The sequence below is a fragment of the Stylophora pistillata genome, chromosome 11, assembly GCF_964205215.1.
Source record: "Stylophora pistillata chromosome 11, jaStyPist1.2, whole genome shotgun sequence".
NCBI lineage: Eukaryota > Metazoa > Cnidaria > Anthozoa > Scleractinia > Pocilloporidae > Stylophora > Stylophora pistillata.
This window is the reverse complement of record NC_142529.1, coordinates 19,065,267-19,077,854: the sequence shown is the minus strand read 5'-3', so window position 1 is coordinate 19,077,854 and position 12,588 is coordinate 19,065,267. Positions and strand designations below refer to the sequence as shown.

The 12,588-nt window shown below is 36.9% G+C and overlaps 2 protein-coding genes, 1 long non-coding RNA gene and 1 pseudogene across 7 annotated transcripts in view; 1 reads left to right on the top strand and 3 right to left on the bottom strand.

Annotated features, from left to right (window-relative positions):
• LOC148720458 (uncharacterized) overlaps positions 1-12,588 on the bottom strand; it is a 50,880-nt pseudogene that overhangs the window by 11,288 nt on the left and 27,004 nt on the right.
• On the bottom strand, positions 46-2,373 carry LOC148720460 (uncharacterized). Its single transcript, XR_015993295.1, has 3 exons — positions 2,233-2,373; positions 1,118-1,223; positions 46-408 (listed from the first exon to the last, which is right to left on the bottom strand). It is a non-coding gene; the product is annotated as an uncharacterized LOC148720460 (long non-coding RNA).
• The window catches only part of LOC148720459 (uncharacterized), a 30,147-nt gene continuing 20,853 nt past the window's right edge, over positions 3,295-12,588 (top strand). For 2 of the 5 annotated variants that reach the window (XM_088738923.1, XM_088738921.1), the window contains exons 1-2: positions 3,295-3,555; positions 11,974-12,024. In XM_088738923.1, coding sequence (XP_088595049.1) covers positions 3,511-3,555; positions 11,974-12,024 — 96 coding nt within the window. In that variant the 5' untranslated portion in view covers positions 3,295-3,510. The remainder of the gene's footprint in view (positions 3,556-11,973; positions 12,025-12,588) is intronic. The other 3 variants (XM_088738925.1, XM_088738922.1, XM_088738924.1) reach the window with 3 other exon arrangements.
• Positions 7,498-11,984, bottom strand: LOC111337840 (uncharacterized). Its single transcript, XM_022944209.2, has 4 exons — positions 8,901-11,984; positions 8,663-8,818; positions 8,445-8,575; positions 7,498-8,365 (listed from the first exon to the last, which is right to left on the bottom strand). Exons 1-2 carry the CDS (start codon positions 9,071-9,073, stop codon positions 8,680-8,682), a joined length of 312 nt encoding a protein of 103 aa, XP_022799944.2. The 5' UTR covers positions 9,074-11,984; the 3' UTR covers positions 7,498-8,365; positions 8,445-8,575; positions 8,663-8,679.

Here is a 12,588-nt window from a genome sequence, read left to right as displayed (position 1 = left end):
TTTCGGTCTGAGAGCTTCATCAGTTGTAATACAATAACTTACATGGCGGAGTACTACTGATGAGGATCGTAATTGATCGAAATCGATTTGGAATTCCGCTACATTTTTACAAGTGACTTTTTATATACCATTTTACACGTTTTTACAATTCTTGTATTCGTTTTATAGTAGTTTTTAGTGCGTCGAACGTGACTACGAGACGTTATGTCTAGCAAACTGACTCAATTATCGAACACGTTCCTGGCCTCGGCCCACAAAATTTCATCACAACGAAGAACGCACTGAAAACTGACAAAACTTGAACACAATTAGAACTTGTTTTGTGAACCTGGTTTTCCTAATGGACTTCAGGCAATTGTTATGCTAATTTCTTGGATTGCTTGGGTCAGGTCTTTATCATTCTATGATCTGTGTAAAAGACAAGAGTGATTTTTTGGGCTAATTTTTCCGTCATAAAGAGTCGACTTATACACAGTTAGATATGGTGATACTTCAACGATAAATGTAGAGCATGGCAATCAACGAAATGATCAGTGTCTAATCATGAACTAGCTCTTTGTCAGTGACAAGTTTGCAAAATTAATATTGGAGAAGGGTACCATACTTCTTACAACAGTTACTGTGAAACCATCATACTGAAAAATATGGCGACTGCTACACTCAACCAGACCTCTTTGTGCAAGAAAATCCTGGAACCACTCATAAAATCAAGCAGTAAAGGTCTGAAAAATTTAAACCTTGCATACGTTGTTGTTTTGAGAAATATTGCTTTCTACATGTGCCTTAGCCTAAGAGTAATGGTAAAATGTACAGGTGCCATATTTGTCTGTCGGTGGATTGAATCTATTGGGTGAACACCAGAAAAATAATAATATTGATACAATTAAAATGAGAGTTTAGTATAGGTATGCTGTGGTTCAGTTTCATCCTTAGTTTAATTCTTTTACTTTTAATAGCTGAGGCCAAATTGATGGTGACACATCATCTCATCATAACATACACTCTGGGAGCTACATTTTATCTTTCTTTACACAAAATGCATTTTCATCCATATCATTAACAAAACCAAAGGAAAATTATGCTTGTACCAAGGACAAAAATTAATCACAACATTTACCTTTTTCTAACTAGTGCATAATTTTCCAAGAAAATGTTTACAATGGAGCTTACCACCTCATTGGCACTTTTGTTTACTTTGCTTTGCTGCTGGTTGTCATCCATGCCTTTATGTATGAAATTAAGTAAGGGTGAAAAGATTAGTATTTTCTTTGCAAAGATAGTTGCAGCAAGTGTCTCCCCTAATCTATGGATCACCAAAGGCTCACAATGAAAGCCAACAAGACCAAGTTCTTGCTAACACATGTAGAAGCAATAATTGCTAATAATAGGAAATAGTCTCTACTGAGTTAAGTATTCAATTGTGCATGAATAAGTACTTATTTCATTTCAATATTGAAAACACATAGTTGAAAAAGTATGTAAAGTGTGGTAACATATAACATGCATATTATTATCATATTCCTTATGATTTAGTTCAAAGGGCTTTATTCTAAATAGATCAAAAGAAAGAAAGTGGCTTATGTCAGCCACTGATTTCAATCAAAAAGCACATAATATTAAGTGAAGAGTAATTTTGCTGCAAATCTGTCCTCTTCTGGGCGAGCAAAGAGAATGATTTAATGCATTGTAACCCAACTGTTTCTTGCTGGAGAGCATGGGAAAGAGCACCCTATCCTTTATAAAAGATACCAGATCTTCATCATACGTGTCAACAGTTTGTGAGTTAACTTTCCAGGATATATGATGTTTGGCATCAACCATACCAGAGGTTGAATTTTTGCGTAGTCCCATACAATTACAATGAATACATGTCTTCAATTGTCTCCGTAATAACCATCACTGTAGACACTATGAGATTGCTACATGTAACATAATAAAAATTATAATGAGGCTGGAAGAAAATCACAAATTTGCGGTCATTGAAACACGGAGATCTGTCTCGTTTTGTAAATATGTATCATCTAGTTTTGCATGTCCCAAACAAAATAATAATAAAAAAAATCATCCCTCGACACAGAAGGATTCAATGAATCCAGGTTAGTAGTTACTCGGACGCTTTATCGGTATACATTTGACAGTATTTAGCCCGAAACTTGAACGCGATCTTTGAAGAATGGTTGTAATATTTAAATGTAACAAAAATACTAGCATGAAGTGCAACCGAAACCTTACCTTACACTACTAGGTCCGATAGAAAAGCACAACTTCGATCACCAACGCACTCCAAACTAATAAGGGAATCGAAGCCTACCCTGGTCCCAGAGGTTCTCTTCTCTCTACTGGAGTACGAGAATTCGGCGCGAAGCGCCGACCAACGAGCTGCAAATCAGCTGCTTTGCAGCTCGTTGGTCGGCGCTTCGCGCCGGATTCTCGTACTCCGGTAGAGAGAAGAGAACCTCTGGCATCAGGGTAATCGAAGCCACGAGGCAATATCAAATTCTCGTCTTCCTAAGCTTTCCAACGTATCGAAGAAAATTTCGCCAATAATTCGCACTTAAAAACGCAATCTTAATCTTAATCTTTCACCAATCCGAAGTGTCCCAAACGACACCAAGGATAGCTCATGAAACAAGGATATCCCGTGAAATTCTTAACCTCCGAGCGCGCAAATCTTAGCGATCTTCTTACCATCAATATTTTTGCATTGCATCCCTCCCCTAGTTGGAAAGTGACAAGCAACAGACACGTTCACAACGCCTTTTGATTGGAAGAAATAAAACCACATTCTATTGGTTATTAGTTGTGAGGACATAACTGCAACGGATGACACAACTGCAATGCTACATGTGTTTACTACACGCCGATGTTTCTTGTATTTTCCAGTGTGACGACATAAGCTAGTGGCAAAAAGGAAACACCCGATTCGCCTTTAATCTACCGCTTATAAGCGAATCTAATTATACCAAATTACCGCATACATGCTGATAAAGTAGGACCTATTTACCTACCGAGAACAAAACAAAGGCCAAAACAAAACAAAACAAAGGAAAACAAAACAAAGGAAATGATTTCAGAATGTCTTCGGTATCGCAGTCGCACTTGACATGTGACAAGGTTCAAGCGAAAGAGGAAAATTCATCGCTTTTACATCTGGTAAAAAGAGTTCATGGATAAAATTCCACGCGTGAAGATTACTGAAGAATAGAAAAACATTCTGAAATCATTTCCTTTGTTTTGTTTTGGCCTTTGTTTTGTTCTCGGTAGGTAAATAGGTCCTACTTTATCAGCATGTATGCGGTAATTTGGTATAATTAGATTCGCTTATAAGCGGTAGATTAAAGGCGAATCGGGTGAAGGAAAAGGGTGACGCAAGGAAGTAAAGGCCTGGGTACAAATTCAGTAGGCTTGGCTACTGAGTTGAGCCTGGTTTCTGAGCTTCTTCAAAAGATTTACGCCCGCGTGAAAGTGAACTGCTGATTTCATCGGCGGATTTATCGGCAGAAGTTGGAAATGGCTGAGGTATTTACCAGTTCTTCTTCCAGTGATAATTCCAGTGTATGTATTAATTTAGGCAATATTTAACGTATAAGTGCACGATCCTTCGCAGTAAAGCACTATTTGAGCAATAGTGAAAATCAGACCTGAAATAAATTTCAGGCCAGTACGGGATTTGAACCACTGACCTCTGCGATACTAGGGCAGCGCTCTACCAATTGAGCTAACAAGCCAACTGGGAGAAGGCCATCAAATTAATTCGACATAAACCCGTAGATGATAAATCAAACAACAACAAACATATGAAACATATGTATGAACTGCGGTTATGAAACGTATATGCGCACGATCCTTCGCAGTAAAGTACTATTTGAGCAATAGTGAAAATCAGACCTGAAAAAAATTTCAGGCCTGTACAGGATTAGTGCTTTACTGCGAAGGATCGTGCACATATACGTTTCATAACCGCAGTTCATACATATGTTTCATATGTTTGTTGTTGTTTGATTTATCATCTACGGGTTTATGTCGAATTAATTTGATGGCCTGCTCCTAGATGGCTTGTTAGCTCAATTGGTAGAGCGCTGCACTAGTATCGCAGAGGTCAGTGGTTCGAATCCCGTACAGGCCTGAAATTTTTTTCAGGTCTGATTTTCACTATTGCTCACATAGTGCTTTACTGCGAAGGATCGTGCACATATACGTTTCATAACCGCAGTTCATACATATGTTTCATATGTTTGTTGTTGTTAGGCAATATTTCCGTTTAACTTCATACTTCACTATGTCTACAATTCTTGGATAAAAGAAAGCAGATGCAAAACAATAGATTACTTTCGGGATTACGAATTTCTTTTTGATTGGTATGGTTTTATACGGATGTCTTTCCTTAATTTATTATTTATGTTATCTTCTGTATTTCAATGTTTGTCGTCTCAGTAATTTAAGCTAAGCATACCTACTGGAAGCTTAAACTGAATCGTATTCGACTATTCCAGTCGCTGATTTCGCTTGCTATAGTCGCTTTCCTTGTCACCATCTCCGAAACTTATCATCTTCGAAATTTATCGTTCGAAACTTATCATCTTCAAAACTTATCGTTCTTTTCCCAATAATTTTCAGCTAGAATTTAATAGGAGCCCTGATAATACTTGCGTTTAGCGCGATTTTCGACTGTGAAGTGTGAAATTTAGCACAATCGCCATTTTTATCTGTATCAGCACTACAAAAACCTTTTTGTTTTGCTGGTAAGATAACTGTGAGGGCACTTCAAGTTTTCGTGAATCTTTTGTATAACTGATGTCTCTCGAGTGAGACTATATGTTAAGAGTAGATCCGTGCAAGAATCAAAGAAAATTGCAAATCTTCAGCAAAGCTAAAAAAAAATCAAATTCACTCGTCATTTGCATATAGATAGCCTTTAGTAAGTATATGAATGTAGTTTTTTCCTTGAAATATCTGTTAATTCCGGAGAAAAACGATGGAAACCGTTTTCAACTTAGGCGGGCACAATTTGGCGATCCCTAACAAGCGCAAACAGGTTTGAAATTAGTCATGATTCAATTGACTCGTTTGTCAAAACTACTGCGATAGAAAAAGCCATCATAGTTCCAATTTGTTGTATCACTTACCATGGTCTAAACACCATGATTTTATAAACATTAGATTATCTGAGTATTCAAGAGAAGTAAAGTAAAGAAGTTATGGCTCTCCCGGGCTTCTTAAAACGGTAGGCGAAAAATAACGATAATTTTGAGCGAGTGCCTTTGAATAGAACTTCGTAAGATTAAGAATGACAATAACGAGTTAACGATATTTCAAAATATGTTAAGTTTGCTTTGGGGAAATGAATGAGGGATTTTAAGAATTTGTTGAAAATCGTGAACGAAATACTTAAAATCATGTCATATTCGTGTGTGCGTGACCATTAACAAAAACAAAATTGTTTTTGTTTTAGAAATCTTGGCACCTCAAAAAGCGTAAGGAACAAAGCAAATATACTGACCTCAACTTGGATATGATATTCTCGATTCTCGAAGTTTCGAAGTGCTTCATTTTACCGTTTGTCTAATTTCATTCGTCAGGTTTATCATGAACAGAGAAGCCCGCCGCTGCAGCCACGATCAAAACCGGCTTAGTTTTTGACAAATTCTTCGTAGTTCACTTTTCAGATTTGTACTCTTTGTACTGTTAACACAATTTTTCCTGAAAATTCTGAGGAAACCGTAAAAGGGCTGACATTAAAGCCAACAAGTTCAAGCATGTGTTCCCATACTGTTTACCATGAATCCGATTTGAAACTATATATATGCAAATTACGTCTCACTTGCAAAGCAAGACAAAATTTGCATATCAGGCTGAGCAAGAGTTCGTAACAGTAACTAGTACATAGGGTGGATAAAGTATTCTCAGCAGCCAAGATTGGGTCTTTTTGCCATATATCTCTTTTCTTTTGTTTTTGACGATCGTTGCTCCGAAGATTTCAGTCAAATCAGTTTAAAACAGGGAGGTCTCGATGGTTTCAATTGACAGAACTACCCTACGTATTTTGCATGCCGCGACAATATAAGTATGTGTAATTAAGTGGCGATGAGTGAAATTATTTCCTAATTTCACGAGAAAACCATTTGATTACCTTTTAATATCGTGGGTGACAAATACCTTTTAATATCGTGTCATCTCTGCCACCGTGCACAAGATACGGGAAGGTAGGAAACTTCTGTTGACACATGTTTGCCAAAATCGCTCGAAAACAACACTTAAATACTTTACCTCCAATTAAAACTTGGCAGCATGAAAGCCAAATAGTTGCCCTTTAAGTTCACTGAAAAAGGTTCCACAAAAGTTGGTTTGTCGAGCAGCGAATTCAGCGAGAATTTCAAATTAACGGCCGTTCTAAATTCTTCTAATGCGTCAAAGGAACATCTTGTCCAGCTGAGAGACCATTAATGCGCAGTCAACCTGGACCCTGGTCAAATCTCTCTCAACGGGTCCTCCCCATGGTCTTCTAACACCAACCCTTCATAGATACTAAGGAACCCCGGGTAAGATTTGTAAAAAACCATTGTCATCGCTTACCAATGACATTGCGGAAAGACAACAGTATGTTATTCAAATCCTCAGACCTTAGTATGTGTGAAGGGTTGGTGTTTGAAGGGCAACTATTTGTTAAAGGGCAACTATTTGGCTTTCGTGCTGCCAAGTTTTGATTCGAGAAAAAATATTTAAGTGTTGTTTTCGAGCGATTTTGGCGAGCATGTGTCAACAGAAGTTTCCTACCTTCCCGTATCTTGTGCACGGTGACTTGGTGGTGATTGGGGCGTCAAGCTAAAACACATGACAACAGCCTCAAATCACGAGGAGAACAACACAGACTACCAGGCTTAGCCACAAGTTGCTCGACAACATTTCGGCAACTTTTGAGATTTTTGGCAACTTTTTAGAATTTTGGCCACTTTTAGAATTTTTGGCAACTTTGGGATTTTTGAGGTTCTTTGAAGCCACTTTCTTCGTGTTTTGAGCCACATTGGTCAGTTTTCGATAGACATTTATTCAATTTATTCTAAAATACAATAATTAGGGCCCCCCATGGGTTGATATTTGTGATGCCTTATCACGAGGTCAACGGTATCACGTTGCACGTTATTCAAGATGGCGGACAATTACAGTGATTCCAGTACATCCAACTCAGATGAATCTGTCATTTTGATACACTATTTGTTGATCAAGTGAAATGGAAAGAGCCTCTGATATTATCATTGGACTTTGACAAATAAATTTTTGATAAGAAGCGATGTGCGAATTGTTAATCTTAAACACCCTAAAAAGGTACGAAAAGTAGAAAAATTTTGGCAACTTTTTGGCAACATTTTGGAAATTCAGTGCAACTTTTCGGCAACTTTTTGAAAAAAATAGCAAATTTTTGGCAACTTTTAGACACTTTTATCGGCAAAATTTTTAGGATTCATCAGAAACTTGTGGCTAGGCCAACAGACTACTCTCTATGAAGGTAAGATTTTATTTCTTTGATTATTTCATACAACTTTACATTTACAGAACTCAAAAGCAAGGCCAACTAAACCACTCTACAAACTCTTTAATAATCCACTGTGAAAGAGCCTGTGACATGGCTTGGGTCACCTGTGGTTTAACTGGCTCTTACTCAGGTTCCCCACTCGGTTCGTTGGAAAAACAATTTCTAGTTCTTATTTGATTCCGTCCCTCATGTATTGTGATTGAAAGGCTTTGTTGTAACAGAGAATGTCTTGCATGGCTTTGGTGGGGCTTGTTGTTTCTTTTATGAGAGCACGCTTACACTTGGATGCAGTGATTCTAGGGAAGCGCTCAGCATGCAACTGGGAGCTCCTGGACCGTTTTTTTGTGGCTTTTTCACTTTCATTAATTCTGTCATCATCCACGCTAATCTTCTCAATGATTGCCTCTGCTTTCCTAAGAATATCGGATAAAGATGCTGGATGATCCCTTATAGGGCTTCTAATGTTCTCCTGTTTGGTTCTTTCATTCTCTTCAAAATCAACTTGTATTTCGTGACAAAAAACAAGATTTATGTCATCGGCTGTCATAACATCAGGGAGATCATGAACTACAGTTTCAGAAAGAATGTAATTTTCTTTACTACTAAAAATATGGAGGATTGGTGGCAGTGGACTACCTTGATTTGCACCATGAATATTTCTTTTCAAGTTATTTTGTGTTCCTCCATCTTTTCTTTTTTCCAGATCAGCAATTGCAAAATATTTCTCTGTTATGGTTGGAGTAGGCTTCAATTTCTTTAGAGGGGCTCATTTCCAAACTTGGCTTTGTAGAAATTTATATCTTCCACAAGGACTGGCTCAACCTTGGCACCTGCCTAATAAAATAAAATGAACAAAAATGTTTCCAAAAGAGTAAAATTAAAAGTGTTTGAACAATAAGTGAAATGCTGTTACCCTTAGGATCAGACCATGAGCATGGCAAATCAGTGCAAGTGAGATCTGGTGGAAGCTGCTGTTTTTCCTCTGCCACAACATCACAGAGCATAAAAAGAAGTGCTCCAATATGGCTGTAGTCACCTCTCAATCTATAAATAAATAATAAATACTACATCAGAAAAAATCATTCACAGCTATGTGTATTAGCTGTTTTATAAATGGGAGAACAAACATACCCAACAGTACATGTGCATTAGGAAAACGCTGGCTTGCTTGTAGACCTTTGTAGTACCAAGTACATCAGTTTACTTTCTTCACGGTCAATAGAAAACCAGGGATTACAACTGCCTCTTAGAGCCCAAAAGTTCTTGTATTCAGGAAGCAAATGAACTCTGAAGAAACAAGGCAAAGAAAAGAATCGATTTAACAACTTTTAAAACAGATCAGTATTACTATTCTAAATTGTAAACTTACTTGACTGAATGAATTCCTTTCTTGTGCTCCCATGCAGGTAGTGTTTTGTATTTTCTCACTGCTTTCTTATCGTAGCCAGCTCCAGTCAAGTACTCTTTTACTATGGATTCTTCCATCAGTAGTGGTACTCCATTCAAGTTTTTCTGCCAGTCTTTTAGCTTTTGAAGGAACATAATTGTTGGAGTGTTTGTGCATGAACTAGAGGATTGTTTGGTAGCATTGCTTCCAGGACCCAAAGTGGAGATTTTTAAAGCATTACATACGACGTTGACAAGCGCCTTTTTACCAATTGATTTTTTAATTCAATAAATAGTACTTTGCAAATTTCTTTCAGCCTCGGTTTAGTTAAACTGGACACTTCCTTTAAGGGTTTTGGGAGTTTCAAACTCACCTTGCTTTGAGCACCAGGATCTGCCCTTTTGTTTACTCTGGTTACCCCCAAGGCACAAAGCATTATGGGTCATGCAAAAGTAGAGAATAGAAATTGAGACATCATCAATTTCTATTCTGTTTCGCCAATTTCTGTTTCGCTTTGTTGGTGTGTCACCAAATCGATTGGTTTTTTTTCAGAAAAAGATAATATTTCAAGGAAAAAACTACACAGCAGTTGTATACTTTCAAAAGGCTACTTGTATACAAAAGAACAGCGAATTTTAATTTTTCAACTTTGCCATGCAATGTTTGATTTTTGTACGGATTTGCTCTTAAGTATCCAGAGCTCGAAATTAAAAAAAAAATCACGGTCGCTTTTTGGGAGTAATTCCTAAAATTTAGTCGCGAGTTCGAAAATTTTAGTCGCAAAAGTAACCTGGACTAGACTAGAAACGAAGAATTCCTAGACGTTTCATGGGCGTTGCATGACGAGGTTTCTGAAAAAGTGTGCCTGTGATACGTTTCTCAGCAAGAAATCAACCATAAAAGTCACGCAACACTTAACTTGAATTTCGCAGGATTTTTCGGATAAAACTACAGCAACCAGTAACAAGTAAGACACCAGGCTCACCAATGGAGGAATTTTATCCCCAGAAGCGAGATCTCTATTTGCAAATGCACCCGATGCAGGCACAATTTCGAGCCCTGGTATCAATGATATTAGGGCATACATACACGGACTCTACATGCCGCATTTTATGTATGTGTAAAGTTCTACTACACGATATCGGAATTGAAGCGTGTTTGCTCTTCACCAGTGCGCATGCTGTGCCATTTGGAGCACGTTAAAGCAAGTACTTCATGGCTTTAAACGAATTATCCTTTATACTACTTATGTAGAAGTCAAAACACACATCCCAAGGCATTTTGCTACAAATATCTGTGCATAATTTTTAGTCAAAAGTAGGCTATTGTTTATTATCCTTCATTTTACACAATGTCATTAACATATTTCGGAGACCTTCTCTCACTATGCTGTCAGGTGACGTACTTGTCATAAAATTATAGGGTATAACTTAAAGAATGCTAGAAATGGAAAGAGCATGTAGGCAAAACTTAGGTGCCCGAAAAAGATGCACCTGGCATTGAAGGATGAGATTTTACAATGGGTTATCAAATAACTCAGGTTCTACACATGCTGTTGTTGGTCGATACAGTTGGCAAACCTATGTACTCTTGTAGTGGTAAACTCTGACTTCCTTATATGAAAGCACCATGCTTGACTACACTTAAGGACAATGAATTACTTTTAGCTTTTTGTGTCTTTTGGTTTACTTGATGATTAAGACAGAGGATAATGATTCTCATAAAGGACCACAAGGAAAACTTCCTGAGGGTGGATCACAAAAATGGACATTCCGGCCCACCCCAGTGGGAGCGAAGGAATAAGAGGAAAAAACCGAAAATACAGAAAAAAGCATATGCAAAAGAACACAATAAAAAGTTTTGCTTTCACCAGACTGGAATAGCATTAATAACACACTTGTCTTTTTGTTTAGTTAACATTTACTTAGAAACCTTATTGTAAAAGCCTGTATGGAGTCCTTGGATGTGCTGTAAATATACTTCCAGTTTTACGCGCTTTCAGTGCTTTCTATTATATCGGTTATTTAGCATTAATGAAGAAATATGGTATGAATAAATTCATGATAAATTTCTAAAGCAGGGTTTCTGGTAACCTTTATTCTCAATACCTTCGTCAGTCTGTGAAGTTTGTAAACTTGCAAAGTTTTTTGTAGTCTTGTACTCTCAGGAAAAATGACTCACACCGCAATTTACTAGATTTCCACCTTGAAAGAACTTTAAAAGAACTTTAAAATTATTGGATACATTGTACCGTGGCAGTTTGCCTTTTTCCTTTCCTTTCATATGACTTTTACAGCTTTCAGAGAACTTTTAAATGTTTTTGTTGCCTTGATACGTGAATTTTGTGTGTGGTGCTAAGCCTGTACCTTTGTCCTATTCTTTCAGCATCTGTGATTGGTTAACCTTGTCATCCAATGAACTTGTTCAGAATAAGACATTTGATCACGAAATAGGATACAGATTCCTATTTCTATGAAGAACCTTTCCCATAGTTATTTCATAAAATAATAAGCTACACTGACTTCCTAGAAGTTTGCCAGCTCAATAAACCTACTTGTGATGTTGGGAGGACACTCAAAAAGCTTGTAAATCATGGCCTGATGACTGATTTACAAGCTTTTCTCATACTATCCTAACATTCCTTGTGGCTTATTGTGCTGGTAAACCCCTAGAAAGGGTGATCTATTGCTTTATTAAATTTGTGAAAAATTTTAGTGATTTGTATGGAAAGGTTACTGGAGGTTAAGATCCAATAATGTTTTTATAACTTGTACTGCTGAAGTTAAGTATAGATTTATTAACGGGTGAATAGACTTGTTAACCCTCCTTGAGATTGTTGAATGGTGATCAAGTATTTTCTTTGACAAATTTGACTGAGTGCTATTTTACTTGGGACTTTGGTACTATTGTGACAAGTTGCTACACTTGTGCCTTTAACAGGGGTGTTTAATTCAGTGAGTAGGTTTCACTGTTCATTTGTACTTACAGACTAATTTTAAAAGCACTGAAAGTGGATCAATAGATTTATTATCTTTTTGTCCTGCTTATTTTAAAGTATTCATCATCGTCTAAATATGAAGATGGTACTGATTCAGGGAGTGATGAGGTAAGTTCTTTTTTCTCTATATATTAATTAAAAATATCATGACTTTGTATGGTGTTGGAGTAAAATTGTTACTTCCATGCATCAAAGGCCTCACAAGAAAGGTATTTGTACATTTGAAGTAAATCAAATAAGGGCCCAAAATAGTAGTCATTTCATTCATGACAGCACCTCCAGAGAATCACAGGTGTTCCATGCAAAAACTAAAATGGAGTCCATCGTGCATTTTCCTTTCTTCAAATAAATCAAATGAAACGTATTTCGATTCATGAGTGAGAAGAATGAAGGTCTACATATGTAGATCTCCACTAGTGGTCCATCACAAAAGCTGCACATTGAATAGCTACACCAAGGAATAATCAATAACTGTCCAGTGAAATGTTTTTTTAAAGATTATTACTATAAAATGATAATGCAATAAAGTTAAAATTTAAATTAAATTAGAGACGGGTCACTCTCAATTTCTATTGTGAGTTACAAATCTCAAGCACATAATCTTATTTTAAAGGCAAGGCACATTTTAAATCAATTTTATACACTTATCTATAAAGTTTCTTTGAAAAAAAC

Excerpts from the sequence above, each read along its gene's own strand:
- LOC111337840 (XM_022944209.2), bottom strand. The coding sequence starts at position 9,073 with ATGTTCCTTCAAAAGCTAAAAGACTGGCAGAAAAACTTGAATGGAGTA. Across the intron at positions 8,819-8,900 it reads AAAGGAATTCATTCAGTCAA|AGTTCATTTGCTTCCTGAAT; the intron begins GTAAGTTTACAA and ends TTGTTTCTTCAG.